Source organism: Neolamprologus brichardi, chromosome 3 (assembly GCF_056152115.1).
Source record: "Neolamprologus brichardi isolate AB-2024 chromosome 3, ASM5615211v1, whole genome shotgun sequence".
Lineage (NCBI taxonomy): Eukaryota > Metazoa > Chordata > Actinopteri > Cichliformes > Cichlidae > Neolamprologus > Neolamprologus brichardi.
In genome coordinates this window covers 61,426,300-61,451,842 of record NC_142106.1, presented here as the reverse complement: position 1 = coordinate 61,451,842, position 25,543 = coordinate 61,426,300, and the positions used below count along the sequence as shown (strand labels likewise).

Below are 25,543 nucleotides of genomic sequence, written 5' to 3'. Positions count from 1 at the left end.
TGATTTTTAAGTTATGCAGGACTCTGTGTCAATCAAAGCTAGAAGCTGGTGTAGCGTTGAGCTTTATTGTTAATTTATTTAAACATATATATATATATATATATATGATGCCCTATCCATGATCAGCTGAGAGGATGAGACAAGGAACATCCACGAATACATCACAAAGATGGCCTCAACTGACAGCATGCTCAGTTACCTCAGGCAGCAGAAACCCAAGAAAGAGGAGGAAGAGGAGGAACCATCATGGAAGGACAGGCCCCTGCACGGTATGTACCACCGGCAGATAGCGGAGGTGACTGATACTCAGAAATCCTACCAGTGGCTGGACAAAGCTGGACTGAAAGACAGCACAGAGGCATTAATCATGGCAGCACAAGATCAAGCACTGAGCACAAGATCCATAGAGGCTGGGGTCTATCACACCAGGCAAGACCCCAGGTGCAGGCTGTGTAAAGATGCCCCAGAGACAATCCAACACATAACAGCAGGGTGCAAGATGCTAGCAGGCAAGGCATACATGGAACACCGTAACCAAGTGGCCGGCATAGTGTACAGAAACATCTGTGCCGAGTATAACGTGGAAGTCCTGAGGTCAAAATGGGAGATGCCCCCAAGGGTGGTGGAGAATGACCGAGCTAAGATCCTGTCGGACTTCCAGATACAGACGGACAAAATGGTGGTGGCTAACCAACCGGACATAGTGGTGGTAGACAAACAGAAGAAGACGGCCGTAGTGATCGATGTAGCGGTTCCGAATGACAGCAACATCAGGAAGAAGGAACACGAGAAGCTCGAGAAATACCAAGGGCTCAGAGAAGAGCTCGAGAGGATGTGGAGGGTGAAGGTAACGGTGGTCCCAGTGGTAATCGGAGCACTAGGTGCGGTGACCCCCAAGCTAGGCGAGTGGCTCCAGCAGATCCCAGGAACAACATCGGAGATGTCTGTCCAGAAGAGCGCAGTCCTGGGAACATCTAAGATACTGCGCAGGACCCTCAAGCTCCCAGGCCTCTGGTAGAGGAGCTGAGCTTGAAGGATAGACCGCCAACAGGTGCGAGCTGGGTCTTTTTTTTCTTTTTCTTTTTTTTCCTTTTTTTTTTATTGGACCGGTCCCATCCAACTACCGACCAATAACCTGCCTCAGCACCACATGGAAGCTAAGGCTAAGATGAACAGGCACATGGGTCAATACATGAGCGGGGCACAGAAAGGGATTGGCAAGAATACCAGAGGCGCAAAACACCAGCCACTGGTAGACCGAGCAGTCAGCCGAGACTGCAAGACCAGACTGACCAACCTGTGCACTGCCTGGATTCATTACAAGAAGGCCTATGACTCAATGCCCCACACCTGGATCCTGGAATGCCTAGACCTATACAAGATCAACAGGACCCTAAGAGCCTTCATCAGGAACTCAATGGGGATGTGGCAGACAACACTAGAGGCCAACTCCAAGCCCATAGCACAGGTCACCATCAAGTGCGGGATCTACCAAGGAGATGCTCTGTCCCCACTGCTGTTCTGCATAGGCCTGAACCTCCTCAGTGAGCTCATTAAAAAGACTGGCTACGGATACCGACTACGGAATGGAGTGGTTGTCAGCCACCTCCTGTACATGGATGACATCAAGCTGTATGCCAAGAGTGAATGAGACATTGATTCACTGATCCACACCACCAGGATATACAGCAATGACATCGGAATATTGTTCGGACTGGAGAAGTGTAGTCGGATAGTAACAAAGAGAGGGAAGGTAGTCAGAACTGAGGGGATCGAACTACCAGAAGTCAACATTGCAGACATTGAGGACAGTTACAAGTACCTGGGGATCCCGCAGGCAACTGGGAACCATGGGGAGGCCGCTAGGAAAGCTGCAACTACCAAGTACCTGCAGAGGATCAGGCAAGTCCTGAGGAGTCAGCTGAATGGTAAGAACAAGATCCGGGCTGTCAACACCTACGCCCTACCCGTGATCAGGTACCCTTCTGTGGTAATAGGCTGGCCAAAGGAGGCTGGCTCCTTATCATGGATGGAGCTTTTTTCCCAAGTCCAGCATCCTGAGGCTGTGCGCTAAGCGTAAGGAAGGAGGCCGCGGACTGGTGAGTGTCAGCACCACAGTCCAGGATGAGACAGCGTGCTCATGAGTACCTCAGGCAGCAGAAACCCAAGAAAGAGGAGGCAGGCGTTCACTTTACTGTCAAATACACTTAATAACTTTAAACAGCTGCTGTTATCACGTGAAAACAGCAAAGATGTCAGGGCTGGGCTGAGCCCCAGTGTTTCTACATTCTAGTAATACCTCAGACAGTCACAACTCATCAAAGCTTCTCGTTATCATCAGGACACATTTAGTTCAATATCATTTCACATTTCTGTGTCATCATCCATCAAATGTTGACACATAGTGAGTTTGTCATTCTCTCAGCTGACACTGAGATGAAGCAGGAAAGAAGCAGCTGATATTTGGACAGCACACATGATGGAAAGAGAGGGAGAGTGTAATCCGTACTTATTTTATTGCCACTAATATTTTTATTTTATTATAAATGTTACTTTTTGTAGAGTGAGTTTTCCCATGTTTCTGTCCTTAACTTGTTGAGCCCCAAAGTTCATGTATTCTGTGAAGAATTTCTTATTTAATTTTGTACAAATGGGATACAGAAACAATTTGTTAGTAGAAATATGTGTTTTATTTTACAAGTGAAGTGATTGCGCTGCACATTTGTTTACAGGCTGCACTTTATGTGCCACTATGATATCTTATGTGAAATTTTATGTGAAATGTGCAAGTTATCTGATGCCACTGGAGATGTTTGCAAAGGACTCTCTCAACCTGAAGGCCACCTGTAACACAAAGAATGTAGACATGCAGGAGCTGCACAAGCCAGTAAGCAGTCAGCAGAACTCCCATCCTGATGCAGTGCACATTATAGCTGGGGACTTCAACCATGCTGACCTAAAGTCAGTATTCCACATATTTGAACAGCATATTAAATGTGCAACAAGGGGGAAAAACACATTGGATAAAACCTACAGCAGACCAGCTGGCTGAGGCCCTCACTAGGATCTTCAACACTTCACTGTCCAAGTCCTGCATCCCTCCAGTCTGCCATAGTTGTCCCACTGCCAAAGCACACCAACATTAGCAGCCTCAATGACTACCGATCAGCTGCTCTAACCCCTGTTATAATGAAGTGCTTCGTGCGATGTCTCATCATGTCCTGCCTGCCACCCACACTCGCTCCAGTTTGCATACAGAGCTAACAGATGAACTGAAGATTTTACAACGCTACACAACACCATCTCTTACCTGGAACAACAGGGGCGTTATGCCAGGCTGATCTTTGTTGACTTTAGCTGCATCTGTGTATGGTTGTCCAGCTGCACCATGGCACACAAAAAGGCACTTCAGGGTTCAGCTGACCTGATTGGCTACCTCCCTGGACGTTTTGGGGGGTAACAACAACATCAACAATGTCCACATGAACTCATTGTTTTGCTTATACCTTTCTTGGACTTAAAAAAAACTGACTTTAAGTTACTGTGTTGTGTTTAGTTGTGCGTAGTGCTGACGTGGGACAGTTTCCAGTTTCGTTGTACTATTGAACTAGGTATGACTGTGCAATGACAATGAAGAGTTATCGCTTATCTCTAGAGTATAAATTCTTTTTCTTATAGATTTCAGTAACTGTGAAGTTTTCAGATTCATTTTTGTGTTTTATGTTTGCTTTTTTGAACTCTGGTCATATGACAAAATAAACACAGTGACACTTATGACACTCATTACTGATTCGGTATCATATGAGGTGCAATAGTTTTCCCATCACAGTAAAAAATAATTTCTTATAAATAATCGAGATGTAAAGATGTAATCTGCTAAAGAAGTAGATCGAACATGTGATGAGACTCACTGTCTGAGTCACGTTCTCATGATTTACAGATCAAAGATGGAGAAGCCCTCACCAGTGCAGCTCCTGGAAATGTTACAAAATTTGGGAGAAGAGGAGCTGAAGGTTTTCCACTTTTACTTGCAGTATGAACCTGGAGGTGACTTCACCAAAATCTATAAGTGCCAGCTGGAGAACGCAGACAGACTGAAAACAGTAGATGTGATGGTGCAGGCGTATTCAGACCGTGTGATGGAGGTAGCCCAGTCGATTTTAGGGAGAATGAATAAAGGTCAGTCAGAGGAAAAAGAACGTGTGATATGCAGACACCACATTGTCACAATTTATTGTATGAAAAGTATTAAACTGAGAATTTTTCTTTTCTTATCAATGTTTGAGTACAAATATCATTATTACATTATTTTGAAACTATAGAGGTTTTCCTTATAAAAGAGACCAACTGGTGATTCAAGATGCACTTTCTTCCAACAGGAAGTCCCTCAGCTCAGGAGGCTTTATCGCGTTTGTCAGAAGGTACGAATTCCTTTGTTTGTCTCTAAAAACATCAATAAGGCAGAAACAGACCTGAGCTGACCAATTAGAGCTCTGGTAGTTTCCATGTAGTAGCTCTGCTGTATGACTAAAGTCAGAGCTCCAATAAATGAAAGGTTGTTTGGTTTAATAATGTCTAATGTCTTTGCTGCATGTAACAGCAAACAACATTAAAACAGAGGACAGAGGTTGCAGAGCTTTAGATGAGATGTGAGGATGGTTCATTGCAGATTACAAGAAATCTAGAAAAACATCTAACATGTTTGGACTCAGAAATAGTCATACATGACATGCTTTAAGGCCTTATGATACATTTAGACCTTCACTCTTCATGGTTTACATTTTAAACCAGAGTTTTTAGAAATGTATTCACATTTTATTAAGTAAAGTGATATGTCTCTAGCCTCAGCTCTGCAGTACGAGTAAAGTCTGAGCTCTAATGAATGAACATCTCTTTGGTTTAATATTTCTAACTGATTTCACTGGATCTAACAGCAGATACCTAATATTTATGCCCTGGACTTAACTTTTAATGTTTTTAATTAATTTTAATTAATTAATTACAATTATGATTTTTAGTTAAGTTCATCAAGTTAAAAGAGAAGCCAAAGTTTCAGAGCTTTAGGTAACATTGGAGGACTATGGAAGAAATATAGTATCATCAGAATTCAAGTATTTTTAGACATTGAATTTATAACACTGAATTTTTATCCTCCAAATTTCCCTGCAAAAATATTCACCTGCAAAAATTCACCTGCAAAAAATTCACCTGCAAAAAATTCACCTGCAAAAATTCAACCGCAAAAGTGATGAACTTTTGACCCAAGCCAGAGCAATCAGCACTAGATCGAGTCGAGCAGCACTCAGCAAATTAAATTACGCTGTTTGATCACATGACACCGTTAGCCAGCAGTGTGTCTCCTAAAAGAGAGCTGTTTAAAGGTGAGTGATTAAGGTTTTCTCCTAAATAGAGATCATTACGAAACGCCTAGTCCTACTTAAAATCCCATTTATTTTTATTTTATTATATCATCTACTCAAACTAAGGAAAACGTTTGACTAACTCAAAGACAATTTCCATGCCTCCCCTGCCTGTCTGCAGAGGCAGTTTTGGATTTAGGAGCAGCAAGATGGAAGCGGCAAACCCTGGCGGTTCCCCGGTAAGTATATTGTTTTTTATCTTCAAGTTTGTCTTTTGAAACGTTAATTTTATTTAAATCCGTTGCTCATGTATAAAGTACACATACGGGGTCTTTGCTCAACTCGTCTGAGGCGTGTCTCACTAAGTGCTACATGCTAGCATCCTGCTAACCGACCTACCCTTTACATGCTGTGCTTTAGAAAATAGTTTAAAAAAAATACTCCGCAGATATTGATAGATAGACGAACACTGCAAATATAATGTTGGAAACGAGAACGGCCTTTGGTGAAGGGGTAAAATACACCATGAATAAAGCCATAGAGTGAATGGCTGCCATGGTTGCAGAACGGCCTGATTTAATGACAAGAATGGGGAAGAGTGAGGTGAAGTGAACCAAAGCCACAAAACGTAAAGCTAATTCACGTCAACGTAGTAATACTTAATAAGGGTAGCCTACTTAGCATTAACTGCTCACTAATATAATGCTAATTCAAATCAAATTAGCATTAGCTGCTCAAGTTGTTATAAGGAAAGAGAAAACGGTATTAGCATTAGCTGCTAATAATTATTCACCCCTAATTAGAGTTAGACCCTAATAGCAGTAGGGATGGGTATTGATAAGATTTTCACGATTCCGATTCCATTTTCGATTCTGTTTAACGATTCGATTCTTTATCGATTCTCTTATCGATTTTTTTTTTTTTTTAAAGGAGAACACTAAGGTCAAATAGCTTAGATCTTTGTTTTATATCTTCTCTTTGAACAAGATAGAAATTTAGGAGTAACATGGCCTTACAAACCCAACAGTGAGATCTTAACAGATCCAACCTACGGCTCTTCAATGGGGTGTCACAGGGTCCCCAGGAAAAAAAATTGTGAATGTAAAATAACAAAATAAATATTCTTCTGTAGCAATTACACAAGAATATCAGTAATGTCCCTGCCTACAATTAAACACATTCACTTACCGAAAATCGGGGCATCTGCTGTGGCAAATGGGTGCAAGCCTTTGACCACAAACTTAGTCACTGCTCGGTGACATTCGTCTATCCTGCCTGAAAGGAGACGCTACGGTAGACTGCAGCAACAACTGCCAGCATCTGAGCCAGACTCTGTCTGTCTCTCTCATCATGGTCACCTAAATGCACAGTAATGGCAGGTTTTGTAATAAGGCAGATCGCGCTAACATAATATGCACTGTTAGTTGATTATTTACCTGCCGCATTAACGGGAGAGGACGTGCAAACGTTACCGCTGCTGCTGGGTTGAGATTCACGAGTCCAGAATTAAAAACACGACATTCATTTAAGGTTATCGCATGTTTTGTGAGCAAATGCTTTTGCATATTCGTAGTGTTCCTCCCTTAAATGAAATATCTACTTCGCAAGTATTGCAAGTTGCCCTGTTGTCATCCGTTCTCGTAAAGTATAACCAAACTTTTTAGCGTTTGAGCCACTTAGCCGCCATGTTTCCTGTCAGGTAAATGACGCTCCGCAACGTGGTGACGTCATTCGGGGCGACTGGAATCGATAAGGGAATCGTTTGCAAAACTGGCAAACGATTCCAAGGAATTGAAACAGTGGGAACCAGTTCTCAACAAGAACCGGTTTTCGATACCCATCCCTAAATAGCAGCCTACTTAGCATTATCTCCTGACATTGTTGTAATGCAGGGGAAAAGAGTTACCATTATCGGATAATGCTAATTCACATCAAATTACTTAATAACGGTAGACTTCATTATCAGTATCATTAGCTGCTGTCATTCTTACAAAGCAAACAGTATAAGCATTAGCTGCTAATGCTTTTTCATCTAAAATTAGAATTAGCCACTAATGGCGTATTGTTAAAAAGTAAGAAAAAACATTGTTAGCATAAGCGGATAATGCTAATTCACCTCAAATTAGTATTAGCTAATAACGGCACCTGCTTAGCATTAGCTGGTCACATTGGTATAAGGCAAGAAAATATGGTATTAGCATTAGCTGCCAATTCCTATTTACCTAAAGTTAGCATTAGCGACTAATGGCAATCTACTTAACATTAACTCCTCACTAATACAATGCTAATTCACATAAAATTAGCATTAGCTGCTAACATCAGCCTACTTAGCATTATCTCCTGACATCATTGTAATGCAGGGGAAAAGAGTTACCATTATCGGATAATGCTAATTCACATCAAATTAGCATTACTTAATAACGGTAGACTTCGTATCATTAGCTGCTGTCATTCTTACAAAGCAAACAGTATAAGCATTAGCTGTTAATGCTTTTTCATCTAAAATTAGAATTAGCCACTAATGGCATATTGTTAAAAAGTAAGAAAAAACGTTGTTAGCATAAGCGGATAATGCTAATTCACCTCAAATTAGTATTAGCTAATAACGGCACCTGCTTAGCATTAGCTGGTCACATTGGTATAAGGCAAGAAAATATGGTATTAGCATTAGCTGCCAATTCCTATTTACCTAAACTTAGCATTAGCGACTAATGGCAATCTACTTAACATTAACTCCTCACTAATACAATGCTAATTCACATAAAATTAGCATTAGCTGCTAACATCAGCCTACTTAGCATTATCTCCTGACATCATTGTAATGCAGGGGAAAAGAGTTACCATTATCGGATAATGCTAATTCACATCAAATTAGCATTACTTAATAACGGTAGACTTCGTATCATTAGCTGCTGTCATTCTTACAAAGCAAACAGTATAAGCATTAGCTGTTAATGCTTTTTCATCTAAAATTAGAATTAGCCACTAATGGCATATTGTTAAAAAGTAAGAAAAAACGTTGTTAGCATAAGCGGATAATGCTAATTCACCTCAAATTAGTATTAGCTAATAACGGCACCTGCTTAGCATTAGCTGGTCACATTGGTATAAGGCAAGAAAATATGGTATTAGCATTAGCTGCCAATTCCTATTTACCTAAACTTAGCATTAGCGACTAATGGCAATCTACTTAACATTAACTCATCACTAATACAATGCTAATTCACATAAAATTAGCATTAGCTGCTAACATCAGCCTACTTAACATTAGCTGCTCACATTATTAAAAGGGAAGGGAAACGTGTTAGCATAATCAAATAATCAATAATTATCACAAAAGGATAACAAAAAAAGGCTGTTGCTCATTTTAATTCAATGAAAATAAATCATACACTCATGTGAACTAACATACAAAGTCTGTGCCACCACAGCACAGCAAATTACTGGGAAGTCATGAGCCATAATGAGTCTGTTAGAAGTGCAGAGGCTGACTGAGTGCTGTCACCATAAGTCATCAAATTAGCATTTGGCTGCAGCCAAACTCTGGAACAGTCGCCCTTCACATCAGGTCGTCACCAACACTCGACATTTTTAAAACCCGGTTGGAAACACATTTGTACTCTGTAGCTTTCAATTCTGACGAGTCTTTATAGTAATTACTGTGTATGTTTCCTATTTTATCTCTACTCTGTGCAGCACTTTGGCTCAAGCTGTTTTTAAATGTGCTGATAAATAAATGTAGATTTCTTTGAATAAAACAGTGGAGCCGAGCTTTGAGCTCAGTGTGTAACAGTGTGTGTATGAGAGCCATGTAATGTCCATGTGTGCATGCTGACTGTGCTGCTCTGACCCCCCTCCTCCTTTCAGGGTGGAGCCTGCTGGAGTCCGATGGTTGAGACCAGGTCTGAGGAAGTGTAAGTGTGTTTTTAATGGGATTCATGAAAGCAAAGCAGCACACATTCAACCATCTTCATCATGTCAGGAGTCATCATCAAAGTGTCAATCAATGAACAGATGATGGATCAATAACTGCAGCTGGATTGTGTTTGTTCTCTCCATCAGATTCCTGTCAACTCACAATCGACACAAACACAGTGAACACAAACCTCCAACTGTCTGACAACAACAGGAAGGTGACACATGTGAGGAAGGTTCAGTCATATCCTGATCATCCAGACAGATTTGAATTTTATCCTCAGCTGCTGTGTAGAAATGGTCTGACTGGTCGCTGTTACTGGGAGGTCGAGTGGAGAGGAGACGTTTTTATATCAGTGAGTTACAGAAGCATACGAAGGAAAGGAGACATTGACTGTGTGTTTGGATGGAATGATCAGTCCTGGAGTCTGGACTGCTCTGATGATGGTCCTCAGTCTGTCAGGCACAATGAGATAAAAACATCCATCTCCTCCTCCTCCTCCTCCTCCTCTGTCTCTAACAGAGCAGCAGTGTATGTGGACTGTCCTGCTGGCACTCTGTCCTTCTACAGAGTCTCCTCTGACACTCTGATCCACCTCCACACCTTCAACACCACATTCACTCAAACTCTTTATCCTGGGTTTAGAGTCTGGTCTCTTGGTTCCTCAGTGTCCCTGTGCTGAGTGGGGTGTAAAGAGTGTCTCCTGTTACAGAAACACTCTGACTGTTGAACAGATAGTTCAGTCTGTACATGTCTGTCTCTTTCACTCACAAACACGTTTTCAGATTCATGGATTCAATCAGTTGATGTTTGAAACTCTTCTAAATGATTCCTTGTAAACTTCTTCCTCTTCAGTCACAAACAAACAGGAAGTGATGTCACATGTGTTCCTGTCCACACAGCAGAATGAGTCTATTGCTGACAGTGATGTACAAACAGAGTGAGCATTTCTGAGGCCCAAAATAAACTGAGTAGTTCACTGAATGAACAATGGACTGTGAGCTCAGTTCCTTCATCATTAGTATGGATTATATATGTATATGTATTATATTAGTATCATATATATCAGGTGCTGCTGCTGCTGGTTTCAGTCATTGTGCAAATGTGCTGTTTGTAAGGTTGTAAAGCTGCAGTCAGCTGAGACTGAAGAAGTCACCTGATCAGTGGGCAAACGTTTGTGAAAACGTCCAGATGAACAGAATCAACCTTTTGGGATCAGCCAGCAATGCAGCATCATTGTTGTTCAGGTTCAGAGGTTTGCAGGAATGAACTGATGACCAGAAACAGCTGCAAAGTCCAATAAAATACCAGCTGGAGTTCAGCTGCATTTGAAGAAGTCAAAGAAAAGTAAGGATGGCAAAGGGCGATGTTTTCTTCCAAAGAACTGAAAACATGGTCGACGCCTCATTAGAAGAATAATCTGGACATTTGTGAGGAACTCTAACCAAGAAAGCAACACAAGAAAGCAACGTCAAACAGATCCAACAGACAGTTTCATGACTGGAAGTGTTGAGTGTAAAAATGCTACATTGCATTATTGCATCCTCTCACCACAGGAGGTGCTGTTGGCACCACTGATTGCTGATCAGCTGTTCTCTGATGATCTGATTGATACTGTGAATAACGGGACTCACTGAACTCTGTGACACAGTGAAGATTACAGAGTTTAACTTCAACATCTGACTGACGTCACACAGACAGAAGGATGAACCAGTGAGGCACAGAACACAGTTACTGGAGATACTGGATCAGCTCCATGTGAACCTCTGATGGAGAAGCTGCTGAGCCAGAGAAACATCAGGACATGACAGGCAGCTGCACTTATCTAACAACATGTAGCAGAGCTGATCTATGTTAGAGGATCTATCACAGCAGCTGAAGCCAAAGTCCAACACTGGATAGCAGCTGAGCCTGTGCTGAGTGTAGTGTTACAGGGAAAGGGCAGAAACACTGACACTGGTAGCTCACAGTGATGCTGACTGGGGCACAGAGCTGAATGATGCAGCATCAGGACACTGTTTCAGTCTGACTGACAGAGAAACCTGTAGCTGTATCTACATGTGAGGCAGAGGCTACACAAGCAGCTTTCTATGTTTCACAGTGACTGAGATCTTCAGTGGGGGTGGACATGCTCCTGTACAGACCTCTGAGGAGAACCAAGGTGCAGTCAAAGAGTCCAGTCTGTCCTCACAGATGTGAACATGTGGTTTCATCAGGTCTGCTGTCAGCTAGCAGGCTCACATCAGAATCACTGTTCCTGAAAAACACAGTCTGTGTGACATCATCAGTCAGCTGATCGTCCCAGATCTGAATGGTTTCTGTCTCTACTGAGGAAGTCAGAGAATATCACTGAGGTGTGGATCAGGTCTGAGTGAGCTGTGGAGGGACAGCTTTAAACAGTCCACAGGTCTCACGTCCTGCTCAGTCTGGTAGCAGATACCTCGTATTGTTCCAGATGTGCTGACATCACCAGCAGCAGCAGCACAGCTGTGTGATACGATGAATCTCAGTTATTGATCCAACACACAGTAAATACAAAGATCAGGATTTCTGAGAGTAATCATTATGAGTCTGAACACGTGATCACTGAATGTTAGTCTCCACAATAATAAGCTAACACAACCAAACACAGCTTTCAGCTCTTATTTTGAAACTGGCTTATTTAGAGAGCTGTGATGTGAGCGTGCCTGGCTCTGAGGCACTTGGGTCAGCCTCTGTTGTTTAGAAGTGTTACAGACTGTGAATGACACAGACCTGTCAGTTTTCATGTTTGTCTGTAACACAGCTCAGGGGCTCCATGCTGAACGCATCCATCCAGTGTTATTGATCCAGTACTAATACCAGCATTGGGATCAATACTACAATACACAATCACATGTGTCCACGTGATGCAGTTTGAAGAGCAATAAGATGTCTCTGTATGAGGAGGCGGGGTCACAGGAGGTTCACAGAAACTCTGCAGCAGCATCATCAGCTCACATGGAAACTTTGATGATTCACTTCTGTGGTGTTTTTACAGAAACACGTCACAAAATTAGCTCCACCTGTTTTGTGTGTGAGCTTTGAGTTTCTTGTCTTCATTCTGGATTCTTGTGTTGCTGTTTTTACACACAGCAGATATTTCCTGGTTGCTTCCTTGATGACCACATGAAGCTTTCTGAAGCTTGGATTGAAAACGCTTCATTACTCAAAGCTTTCCAACACAGGCCTCTGTGCTGCCATCTGGTGGACAAACATATGAAGTGCAGCGTGAAGCTACAAATTAAACTGCTTCAGCTACGTTTATATATAACATACTATAACCTATATAACTATATGTATAGTGTATTATGTAGGTTTTAGAGCTGGGGGTAGAATTGCTGATGGCCTGGTTGTTATTTATGTTCCCCATGGTTCACCAGCTCTCACACAACATCAGCACCAATGATCCACGTCCTTATAAACCTCTGAATCAGGTCCTGAAGCTGTGACGTCCTGAGTGAAGACCTCACGGATCACATGACTCTGGTCACCTGGACTCAGTGTTTCTGAAGCAGTGTGCTGGGTTTTTAAAAATACGTGGCTGCTGCCTGATGTTGGGCCCACAGAGGAAGACGACTCACTCGCTCTTCTTCACTTCCTCCTTAAACATGTGGAAGGAGAGCAAAGTGCTGCCAGACTCTTATTTCTGACAGGAACAGAAGAAACCACAGCAAACTGTTCCAGTTCTTCATCTTCATCACAATCTATTTATTTCTGATGGTGTCTTCAGTCTGAGGGTTTGAAGTTTCCATGTCTGTGTGATGTGTGGTGTGAAGGCTGCTGGTTAAACTGGGACTCACTGTTTAAAGCACTGAGTGCTCATAGAGAGATGCTCCATGAGTCCCAGTACAGACTACAAACATGGTGGAAACTTAGCTTTGATATCCACACACTCTGCACGTCTGTGAGTAACTGTGATGAAGATGTGCAGAGATCTGTGTACAAACAGGAGAAAGACTGTAAAGACTCTGTGCTTCTAACAGCCTCTGTTAACATATGTGAGGCTGTTTGTTGTTGTTGCCATGGAGCTTTTCACTGTTTGGGTCAGCAGGTCATGTGATCAGGTTTGTTCTGTGAAAGCTGGTCGATGGTTCAGTGTCAGGGTTTGTTTGCATTCATCAATAAATATCTAAATAAATCAAAGACTCCATGTTTGTTCTTTCATCATGTGACCTCGGCTCATCCATCTCTGTGTGTATCAGGATACATTTAGTTCATAATACACAGAAAAATCAGAGTTATTACCTGTAATAAATGTGAAAGTAAAGATTCCTGCAGTGATAACCAGGCAGCACTGAAACACATCCAAGCTGTCACCACGGTAACAGCACCGCCCATCCACAGGTGAGGGGAGGAGCAAAAAGAGGGACTTTCACCATTTTATACTAAAAACACTCAACTAATGTTTCTAATATGAAACAAATAAGCCCACATTAATGTGAGCATTTATTCAATAATAATAATAATGATTTCCTCCTGATCTCATTTCCATAGCAGAGAAAACTGTGGTGTATATTGAGGTGGAGGGTGTGGTCTATGGCTCAGGTGTAGAGTGAGGGTGGGGTGCACCACAGCAGCATGCTGGGACTGCTGAGGGTGGAGGAGGGAGTGATGATGACATCAGAGCTGCAGCAAAGCAGTCAGCAGCACAGAGACCAGTGAATACACAGTCTGTTCATCTTTGCATAGATACAATATAAAGCACAATATTGAATGACAGAGACACGCTGTGTGAGCTTCCACAGATACACTGACGTCAGTATCCAGAGTCCTCCTGCTGCTCCCCCCTCAGAGCCCCGTGATCAGCACCAACACATTCAGTTAGATGACAGAGTCCAGCTGCAGCTAGAATCAGCTCCCCTCTGTGAACAACAGCACAGCGTCAGTGTTTCACACTCAGTGAAAGGAGAAAACAGCAGAAGAACACCATGTGTGCTACGTTTCCCAGGACACACTACAAACTGCACAAATACAGAGCAGCACGTGGAAGGACCTGGAGCTGCATTTAAAGAGAAAAGACAGCGTGATGTCCTGTATGGACAGGTGGAAGGAACCAAGTCCTCAGCTGAAACACTCGTGTTTGTCCACAGACAGGAAACACAGCAGGAAACTGTCTCACAGAAGTGCAGCTCATGGATAACACACTTCCTGTCAGTCAGAATGAGGCTGGAGCCAAACACAGAAAGGTGTTTTTGTCCAGATGAGCCCAGAGAAGAAACACGAGTGTTCACAGACATCAGAAGCTCAGAGAGGTGAAACATGAGGTTGGAGTCTTCGTCAGCATTCAGAAGAGCTGCTGTGAAACCCTGAGTACTCATGACAGACTCTGATGGCACAAACACATCATGATTCAAACAGAAAGACAAACATGGAGCTCCTGATCCTCCTGCATGAGAACAAGCTGACATGAGCGCTGTGTCTGAGAGTGTCTCCCTGTCACAGTGACAATAACACAGCTGCTGCTCACAGTCATTAAACTGACCTGAGGTCAGCTGCTAGGACGTCTCTGTGCTCCTTACATATGAACCATGTGACCTCACATCAGTGCTGTGGATGACTGTAGTCATAGAAGAGTAGAGCTGTAGCAGGTGGTGTGAGGAGGAGGAGGAGGTGGTGTATTCTAGTTAACGCAGTACTGAAACACTCCAGCAGAGGGCGCTGTTAAGTCCTTATTGTAATACAGTTACTGTGTGCAGTTATACTTCATACATAATCTGCACTTATTTCCATCAGACATGCTGTCAGTAAATGATTGGTTTCTATTGATTCTACTTCCTGTTGACTAGTTTGATGACAGTGAAACAATCACAGCTGATTGTGTGATGATGTAAACTGTCACTGTTACATTCAGTGTGTGTGACATAATGTTAGTGCAGGGCTGATAACAGCCTGGTTCTGTTAGAAACACATGAACGTGTCCATAGATCAGTGTGTGTTTAACATGAGAGCTTCAGCCCTGCTGATGTGTTCAATAAAGACATGTAGGAAAACTGATGAGACTCTGAAAGAACTCTTTATATTTATAATGTAACTCTGCATCAAAAGAACAACAAAGGATCCCAGACAGGTTTATGTGAACAAAGACGATTCTGATGTTTCTGTGTTTCTAACAGTTTGACATTATTAGTAAACAGACTGCAGTGAACAGCATTTATAAAGAGCTTATATATAAAGATATGACAGCTGTTTGACAAGTTTATCACTGTGTGTTTGGACCTGATCAGTCCAGCTGTTTACTTGAAATATGTTCATTTACCTGTTCTGTTATATTTATGTTCTTGTCTCTGTTGAAAAGCACATTTTAATGTCCCTCAGATTTTTCTCCCAGATGAATAAATATAAAAATGACACAAACTGACTGCAGCTACTTTTTGTCCTTTCTGTCAAAAACCTTCATGTGACTCATGAGAGACACGTTTCAGCTGTTTGTGACAGATCAGAGGCCAACAAGTCATTTATAACACTTTCCATCATTGTTTAGCACAAACACATGTTGACACAGCAGCGGGGCCGCAGTGAGAGTCAGAGCGAGGAAATAAAAACTCCTGTTTGACCACAGCCTCAGTTTGTTCCTGCACTTCAAACACTTCCTGTTGTTGACTGGGTGGAGTCAGGAAGCCAGTGAGGCCCTGCAGGACTGAGACTGCAGACTGGGACGTGCTCTGTGATGGAGATCAACAGCATCACTGACTGTTGCTGTGAGGACACCATCATCCCAGCAGGGCTGTTTCCCAACAACAAGCCCTGGACCATCAGAGACCTGAAGCTGCTGCTGAATGAAAGAAGAGGATCTTCAGGTCTGGAACAAGGACGAGCTGAGAGTGTTAATAACGTTACTAATGTTCAGCTACACTTTACTAGGTCACATCTGTGACACACGTCACTTAAATAAAGAAGGAAATATTGGCTCTGTTTTATCTGCTGGGCCCAAAAGTGACTCCCCGTATTTAAACTGCTATGAATAACTTGTTGGTCTAAAATATGTGAAACATGTGTCAAATGTCTCCATCATGAAAGATATCAGGTCATCTTGAGCCACAAAAACATTCCTATCATGAGGTAGAAGCTGGAATCAGTTTGTTGCAGACGTTTATATATCCGATATTTATCCAGTTAAAAGTTGAAATTCAAAAATGTATTTTCAAGAGTCGTCTGTCCAAGAGGAGCAGAAACTGCAACAAATATAACAACAGTTATTTAAGGCTGTTTTAAATGGCCACAAAGGAGCAGATTGGTTATAATGCAGCTGCTTCAGAGGAATAAAGATGAAACACTGTTTTTATTTCATGTGTAACACCTTTCAATAATGTGTTGACTAAAGTCTATTGACCAGTATAAGTAAAGACATCACACACACACATGGAAACACTGAAACCTGTTTTTGGTGCAGCAGCGGTCCCAGCTGCTCGCCTTTATCTAGACTGGGTCGGCTGCTTATCTCAATATAATCAATGTTTAAAGTTCTCAGTGTTTCTGTGTTGCTTCGTATAGGATCTCCCAGCATCATCACTGTGCTGTCCAATCATTGTGTGCTAGGTTACCCTTATAGTGCAATGTGTGTTTGCACAAAGAGAAGCATGTGTGTCAAATATAAATAAGCACAGAACAGAAAAAGCTGCTCGTTTCTTCTATTTAGAGTCAAGTTAGTGTTTTGTGTCTTTGTTTGAGGCCTAATGTCAAGCAGAGGTGTGTGTAACTGGACTGGTGTGTTATATGTGTGAAATGTGTGCTTCTCTTCAGCATCATCTTTGTCACTGCTGATTCCTTTGTGTCATCATTTGTTGAGAAGAGAGAACAGTTATAACGGAGGAGCAAAAGGAAGCCCTGAAATCTGCATCCAACAAGGAAGTGTTGGCTCACCAGTGATCCCAGCAGAGGCCACTGGTTTGGCTCCAGTTGTTCTAGATTCAATGATGTTGTTGCTACAGATACATGTTAGCATCTTTATTGTAGTAAAGTCTTGTAATGTGAAGATAGAAACAAGGCAGAACACAGCTCCATGATCTGATCTTAATGATGTTGTTTTTATTTCTGTCTTTCAGAACTGGATTGGAAACTATCAAAGGTCTAAAAACAGCCTCAACCCTCCCAAAGAGCAAACTTTACACACGTCATCTTTCAGCTACAATCTTTGTTGCAGGGATCTTCTGCCAAACAAGGCTGAGAGAAGATTTCTTACAGCTGTCATGTTGATGCTGTTTCAATCTTTGGGCAAACACACTCATATATTAGGGCTGATATCAGGGCTGCACAAGTTCTTTGTGTTTGTGATCATGAATAATAGAAGTGTGCCTGTTGAAGATCATGTTTGCTACATGATTATATGTCCTGTTATTGTTCTGTATTATATTCAGCTTTCAGCATCCTTTCCCAGCCCCCTGTTACACCATCCATACAAAGCCAATCTGACTGTGAGCCAATGTGTTTGATAGTTTGTGTTGGATCAATAGATTTGACAGACTTGGTTCTCATCCAGAGGGAAACAGTCCAAATTCAGACCTAATGAAATGATGGAGGCTGTTTCCTACCACGGTGCTAATGTGTGACTAACAAGGCTCATGGTCTCCAGCAGACAAGCGCCTGGAATGAGGTGAGCTGAGTGTTGCTTTGGTGGGTCTATGCCCACGTCATGCCATCAGGATTCATATTGGCAATAGTTCATATCTCTGTTCTTTAGCCTTCATCACAAAGCTGTGAAGGAAAAACAATCCAAACTTCTAACAGGATTTGATGGATGCAAAGTCCACTGAGCTCTTTGTCATTTACAAACTTGTCCAACCAACAAGAGCACAGATGAAAAACACAGTGACAGTTAAAGGATTTTGCCATATATGAGCATAGATTACTTTCATATAGATTTTCAATGCAGGCTTTTGGTGAGCCGCTGGGTTCTGTCTAATAATCATCTCAGCATTTTACAATAGAATAGCTCTTTATTAGCTCTTCATTGATTGCTATTGGACATGAAACAAGGAAGCTGTGTTTCTCATTGGATGTTAGTTTCATGTTCATCAGGATCATTTTCTAAAGAGCTGATATTTAGACCATTTACTGCACTGGCTGCACATCCTGTCTACATTTCTCTGTATGTGCTGTATAAACTGTGACTAGAGGTTACTTAAAAAACCCATGGCAACAACGTGACACTTAATTTACTTAAGTAGATTTTAATTTCAAGTGATTTATGTAAAATTTAGATAAAATGTTAATTAAATTTCAACAAAAAACAATAATATATATTATTAACATTCTCTTGTAAATATGTGTTGAATTTAGGGACAAAATGAATTTACTAACGATCTGGCAAAGGTTTAGTAAAAAATGACTAAAATATCCATTACAAAAAAATTAAAACTTTTTGTTTTTAATTAAAACTCAAATTGGATTCACTAATTTTCCAATTAAACTTTATAATTAATGACTGAATAGTAAGAGAAAATCAAATTAATTTAACTTCTTTTCTGAGTAAAATGAATCAATTTCACAAAGACAACATTCAAACAGTAATTGTTTTTATTGTGGAATATAAAACATATACAAAATTTATAATATAACATTTTTCTGATTAATTTCGATTGTATGCACTGAAATTCTTCACTAGTGCTCGCCCCAAAATAATAGGAAGAATAGGCCATAATTGAAAATACAGTTTCAGCCAACTTCTCGAGAATGTCAGTCTTTACTTTGGAGGTGGGCAGAAGATTTCCACTCTTTTTATACTCCTCGGTGGCTCTTTCCAGTTACATTTCAGTTTCATATGCAGACTGTGGGGAACAGCTTCGGCTCACAACGTTCTGTGAACTTCTGCCTTTTGAGAATAATGGTGTCCTGAGAAGATGTGGTTGCAGCAGAGTCTGCATTGGACACAACTGGATTGGATGATGAGTCATAGTCAGTTGACAGTTGATCAGAGGGGCTGCCGAAAACTGGCAGGATGACCAGGGTGATGCCAACAACCTTCACAGTAGTCCTGAAATTTTGGTTTAAAATACTGAAGACTGAAGTCGTTTGAAATCCCAAAGGTATCCTTCACAACACTTTGCAGCTCCTCTACTGTTGGTGGGATCCTGATGGAAGAACCAACTTCTCCATTTGGTCATCAGTGATTACATGGAGCTCTATCTCGTTCAACCTAGAATAAAATGTAATAGGGCAGAGTTACGTTAGATTAAGTAGGGTCAACTTGGTCATGTTCTGCTGCTTCAATTTCAAAACTAGTAGTTTAATTCAATACAATCATCCATCACAACCTATTCAAAATGCATAGTCTACATACTGATCAGCTGAATTTAAGTTGAGGGATCTTCCAACAACTGAAAAGAACACAACATTAATAACAATCGCACTCTCCAAAGTAACAATTTTACACTCACAAATTGTTAAAGACAAATTTGAATTAATACTAAAATTTTTAAAGGTGAGGTTCACATATAAAACAATGAAACTCTTTATTAGATTAAAAAGGGGATAGACTCTATTTTCTGTACCGATCTGGTGACAGATCATGACATGAAATGACACTATTTGTGTATTTATATACTGTATATATCTTCCCATATTTGAAAAGATGTCCTTTTAATCTACACAAGGTCATCTCTGTATCCAAACACCATCGGGTGTTAAACATAGAAATGATGAAAGACTTATGTCAGATTAAACACGTATTACTATATTACTTCCTGAGTGTACCTTTGTCTTGAAGATCGTTCTACAGAAACATCGTGACTGAGCGTGGGTCTCACTGATACACGACCAAGTTTAACTGGAAACTTGCATCATCCCTCTATGTGAGCTGTGCCTGCACTAAAGTCACGGGGCTCCGACAGCATGAAAATGAAAACCAGTTATTTTGCTGGACTGAGCCACTTTAGCTTCATTACCACAACTGAAAAACTGCGTGGAGACAAAAGCTTTGAAAAACTGTGACTGACAAAATCCTGCACAAATGATTTTAACTACATCACTGCTGAGTGCAAAACTTTTTCATAAAATGTTAAAAGTAAATGAGGGAGGCTACAGCCCATCGAAATACATCATTGATATATTTTTTAATATGGTAAACGTGGTTAGTCAAAGCTCTGAAGTAACACAGCTGTGAAGGCTTGGAAAGTGACCTTATGCTAGCAGTCCACTTCGTGCCATTTTGTGTAAAAATACGATACTGTCATTACAGCGGTCATTATTAATCTAATTTTGACGTATCGTACTGTTTAGAACTTTTACTCTAAACTGCTACACGTTACTGTTTAAAACGTGTCGTATATTCGTACAAATTAAGATCATCTTACCTCGGACAAAATGGAGATCATCCACTGCTGAAGCGTGTGTGTCCAGCACGTGGCACAACGGACTACAGGCGGAAGTGTAGAATGATTGAAATGAAAATGCTTTCATCAGTTAAATCTATTAGATTTCTTCATTTTTCACGGTACTCATACATTTTTGTTAAATCTGCTCAACAAACTATTGCTTAATTTACCCCAAACAAAATTGTGTAAATTTAAATAACTGAACATCTCAAAAATGTTTAATTTTGCTTAGATTTAATTAAAACAACACATACATGTTTTTACTGAGTATTACTTTCCTATTAGATACTAATTAACCCAAATCACAGTTTTTACAGTGTGTGCTGTGTTTGTCTGTTCATATTTCTCCATATTGACACAAACAGTGAACAGCAGTAGATCTACTCTTCATCTGTTTTAGGCCCAGTGAAAGATATGAAGCAGAAATGGTGTCATTAGGAGAAGAAGAGAAGAACAAGTCCAGCGAGGAGGCAGCAGCTCTTAAAGATGAAACACAGCAACTTAGCCCTGAGCTCAGAGAGCTTCACATGAAAAAGCTCCACAAGCAGATCATGTCAGAGGTTTGTCATCAACAGGAGGAACTGTTAATATCATAGGATGAAGGATGCTTGTCAGCTGGATGAAGAAGGTTATTTAATGGCAAACGTTCACATTGAAGTCAAATTGTTGTCGTGTTGAACAGATTCATGTACTGATCGTCTCCAGAATGTTAGAAGAGCTTCAATGAATCATTAGAAACAACTTACAGCTGCACAGTTGTGTCAAACCAATCTTTGTGTCATTGTGGGATTTTTGTGTTTCTACATGTGACACACGTCTAAAACATGCACACAATCTGAACACAAACAGGGACTCATTTGTTACCACAGCCAGATGCTGAGAGCCATTTCCTTGTAGTGCTGTGTCTATATATATGAACCATTAGATGTTATTGGAATGATTGTCAGCTTTGATAGTTTCATGTGTGTTTAGCTGGACGGCTGTTTGATCCTCGACATGTTTAAAGGTGTCCAGTCCTGAGACACTGGGGGTGGAAACAGCTGTGATTTCATTGGACTGTCACAAAGACAGAAGTGCATGAAGTGAGCAGCCAAGGAGCCGCTAATGTTTTGGATTCAACAGCATTTGAAAGGTTGACAAAGACACATTTGCACATAGAAAGCTGAATTTGTCATATGCCACAGTGAACTCACTGTTCAGTGTTTTTCAGGAAGCTTCTTAACTGCCTCTGCTGCCAAACAAGCAGCTGATGTCCTTGAGAAGAAGCTGAAGAAGTCTTCAACAACAAATACAGGAAGTGGACTTTCAAATACTAGATTCACTTTAGACTCACAGAAGAAATGACTCAACTAGCTGTGTTTGATTGACTCCTTTGACTATTTGAAAGGTCAGTGTGTGTCTGTACACAGACTGTTGTGTTGGACTATTATTCAGTTGTGTGCTGAATGTTTTCAAATGTCTGCATCTCAGTCCCAATCTGCTGTCATCTAAAGAACAAAATGATGTTTCTATGAGTCAAAAAGCTCCAGATGTTGTCGGGTTCACAAAGAAAACAAAGATTAGGAACTTAAACACAAAGTGTTTGGAGCCAAAATGTTAGCAAGCTGCTCTTTTTGAAATGGCAGAGGTACAGGTGGAGCTGTTGTAATGCTGGCAGAGGGTGTGTCTTAGTAACTCTGTGAGGTAGAACTGGATCCAACATTGTGGATGTGTTGATGTTGGAGCCATTAAGATTCTCTGGCCACACTGTAGGATTTCCCTTTGATTCACTGCGGGGGCATTTTGGAGTCTGTCAATGAAACTCTTCATATTTGTGTTTGACACCAATTTATAGAAACAGAGAAATGTGTCATGCTTTTGTTCGGCCTCCACAAATACACACATTTGTTCATTGGTTGGACTTTTTCTACAATTTCTAGTTCTACAATGATCTGCTGTATCGTCCAAAATAAACTTCTGAATCATTTCCAACACTTCAGCAGATCTTTAGTTTGGGCAGTACAGTACAAAATAACACATATTGTACTATACTGCCCACTTCCTGATCTTATTGGATCTGTGTGTAAGGTTGGTGAAGGAAACACATGTTTACTGAGTGAATCGCTGCCATTAGGAACTAGTTTTTATATCACAGCCTAGAAATCACACAGGACCATTTCTGCAAGTGAAAAGTGTCATTGGAGGAAAATGATTGTGTAGTTTGTGCGACTGTTGTTTGTAAATGAAGAATTGTCCCAACTACATGTGCTGCTGACCTTTGACCTTTTCTTTAGGTGCACAGAGGAGTCTGTGGAAACATCCAGAACTGAGGCAGTGCTACAGATGTCTTCAAATAAAGTGGTGTATTATCCGTGTTTTCTATGGATCACATCCAACATCCTGATCTAACAAGCCCCCTTTTTGTGGATTTTAGAGCCTCTTACTTTTGCTGCGTCTGCGTCTCATTTCAAGCACAAGAGCAAGAAGTGGATGAAGAAATGGGGCGAGTGGGGTCAGTGTAGTGCATGTCAGCTGTGCTCACACATGCTTTCACAAAGAACATGTGTATTCATTGGCAGCATTAAGGTGCACTTTAGTCTTCATAATAATAAAGTATTCTGACTTTATTATTGTGAATCCTCACAGTCATGTTGCAGCTCTGCTTTGCTTTAAGAAAATGTTCTACCAGGATGTTACTTTCCTAAACGTGTTCTCCAAATGTTCCCAAAGACTTTGTTCTAAGTCGTTCTACATGATGAAACATCCACACTGAGTTTAAGAAGGACACACAAACACCATCTGTCCTTTCATCATGTGTACAAACGTGCTCAGATGTCAAATGTACCATGAATGGATGCAAATGTGGATTGTTCCAATAAAATGAACAGTTTTGTAAGTGGATCACAGTTTGAAGTTCATTGAAACCTATAAGAACATGTTGTTCCAAACCAACTTTATCCAACAGGAAGAAGCATCAGGGGAACAGGAAACATTCAAACATGTTTACTGTAAGAACTGCACAAAGGAAGGAAACACAATCCTACACAAGACCACTTTAAAATGGACATTTAGCTTTTCAAACATCAGGGAGCTGCAATAACAACACTGTGCCCATTCTGATCAGACTGAAAGATTTATAGAGATTTATCCATGTGCTGGAAAAGGATTTGATATCAACATATATGCAGATTAGTAGGAGCATTTTCTTCATATTGATTTAGAGTTCAGTACTAGGAATATGTAGAATTAACATCTGTGTACATGACGAGTGATGAAAATTCAAAGTCAGGCTTTCAAAGGACGTCAGAATTGGTGTCTCTATCTGTGACTGTCCCAGAGGAACCTACCTGAGGGATTATTAAAGATCTGTCTATCTAGAAAGACTTGCATTGATCCACAGTGTACAATTCTTTCTGATCTATTAACATCTTCCTCCAAATCCTGTTTCTGCTGCCTCAGAAGTCTCAAACCTCCTGCTGTTTCTACTGGACCATAAATTCTACTTTATGATGATCTTCAAAGATAAAAACGTGAGTTTATTTGTGAACTCTGTGAAATGCGTCTGATGTTTAGTTTGAACCAATCCTGTGTCAGCTGCAGCCACATCATTGCCACGCATACAAATGGGTGCGTTCCTGTTCAGACCTGCTGGCTGTCAATGGGCTTCATTCCATTTCAGACTGCCGGATCAGATAGTTTATCCATGTCCACAAATGTTTGGCTGCATATTTGTATCATCTATATTTCCAGTATTCATACAGCCTATATTTCATGTGGACTCCAATCTGCCACCTGCCATCACGTTTTCAGGGTTCATTCAGGTTTATGCAGCGTCAGCATTAATGTCACATTTAATCAGACACATTTACATTACAACCCCACTACAACCATTATCAACATTTTACATTACATTATACATCTGCACTGATTTAAAGTATTTTAACCTGATTCATTTTTTCCACCCTAACAGTTCATTCCTCAAATCAAACAAGATATTTGACCCGCAAAAAATGTACCAACAAATAATTTTGCAATAAAATATTTATTCTTCAACTTTTACAATTGAAATCAAACAAGTGTGTTTAAGAGTGAAACCAGAGTGGAAGCTGCTCCTATAGAGTCCAACCCAGGCTAAAAGGAAGTTGAGTAGAGCAGCTTCATCAAAGTGTTGGCTCTCTGAACACGGTGCAAGATCGCCATCTGCAGGACAAAACTAGTTTTTCATCGTACTGCATCCAACATACATTAACAGTCTAATTTTTTTTTCAAAGTAGTGTGTGTGTGTGTGTGTGTGTGTATATATATATATATATATGTGTGTATACATATATATATATATGTATGTATATGTGTATATGTGTATATATGTATATATATGTATGTGTGTGTATACATATATATATATATATATGTGTATGTATGTATGTATGTGTATGTATGTATGTGTATATATATGTGTGTATGTGTATATATATGTGTGTATATATATGTGTATATGTGTATATATATATATGTATATACATACAACCCTGCGTCACATCTTCTTATAACTGTATTTTTTTCTTGTCTTGTAAATTTGCCCTCAATCTTTTATTTTTTTAATATTATTTTAACCTGTGATTGTGCAGCATACAGCCCACACAAAGTTAACGAGTGGCTTTGACATGTAAACAGTAAACAGTGCTCCATGTAATACTTGGCTAGATGGCAGTAGCGTGACTCCCCAGTCAGCCTTTGACCAGTCCAGTGTTTCTGTTTCAGTCATTTAAACATTGTGATATCCAGATAAGTGAAATACCCTCCACAGAACAGCAGCATGACTACATGATTTCCCTAATCCGGCGATACAGGAACAGCCGACTGTCTCCACTACTCCACTTTCTCTTAGCATTAGCCATGCTAAGTGTTTAGCTTGATTAGCGCTCTGGCTCGGCTCTACAGCTGCTTTAAGAAAAATA

General features: G+C 40.6%; 2 protein-coding genes across 8 annotated transcripts in view; both read left to right on the top strand.

The window, feature by feature from the left end:
- LOC102777248 (NLR family CARD domain-containing protein 3-like) overlaps positions 1-25,543 on the top strand; it is a 1,099,208-nt gene that overhangs the window by 78,239 nt on the left and 995,426 nt on the right. For 2 of the 7 annotated variants that reach the window (XM_087837895.1, XM_087837897.1), the window contains exons 2-3: positions 3,941-4,179; positions 4,380-4,421. The exons of 3 other annotated variants lie outside the window; for them this stretch is intronic. In XM_087837895.1, coding sequence (XP_087694021.1) covers positions 3,941-4,179; positions 4,380-4,421 — 281 coding nt within the window. Of the gene's footprint in view, positions 1-3,940; positions 4,210-4,379; positions 4,422-11,202; positions 11,218-25,543 lie in introns of those variants that run through there. 2 more of the 7 variants (XM_087837907.1, XM_087837908.1) reach the window with 2 other exon arrangements.
- LOC148106011 (stonustoxin subunit alpha-like) lies at positions 5,333-10,406 on the top strand. Its single transcript, XM_087830958.1, has 4 exons — positions 5,333-5,381; positions 5,542-5,599; positions 9,228-9,274; positions 9,423-10,406. The coding sequence occupies exons 1-4, from the start codon at positions 5,333-5,335 to the stop codon at positions 9,956-9,958; spliced, it is 690 nt and encodes a 229-aa protein (XP_087687084.1). The 3' UTR covers positions 9,959-10,406.

Bases quoted from the DNA above. Each gene is read 5' to 3' on its own strand.
- LOC148106011 (XM_087830958.1), top strand. From the start codon at position 5,333: ATGACACCGTTAGCCAGCAGTGTGTCTCCTAAAAGAGAGCTGTTTAAA. The intron at 5,382-5,541 runs GTGAGTGATTAA...GCCTGTCTGCAG, and splicing joins TAAAAGAGAGCTGTTTAAAG to AGGCAGTTTTGGATTTAGGA. The intron at 9,275-9,422 runs GTAAGTGTGTTT...TCTCTCCATCAG, and splicing joins GAGACCAGGTCTGAGGAAGT to ATTCCTGTCAACTCACAATC.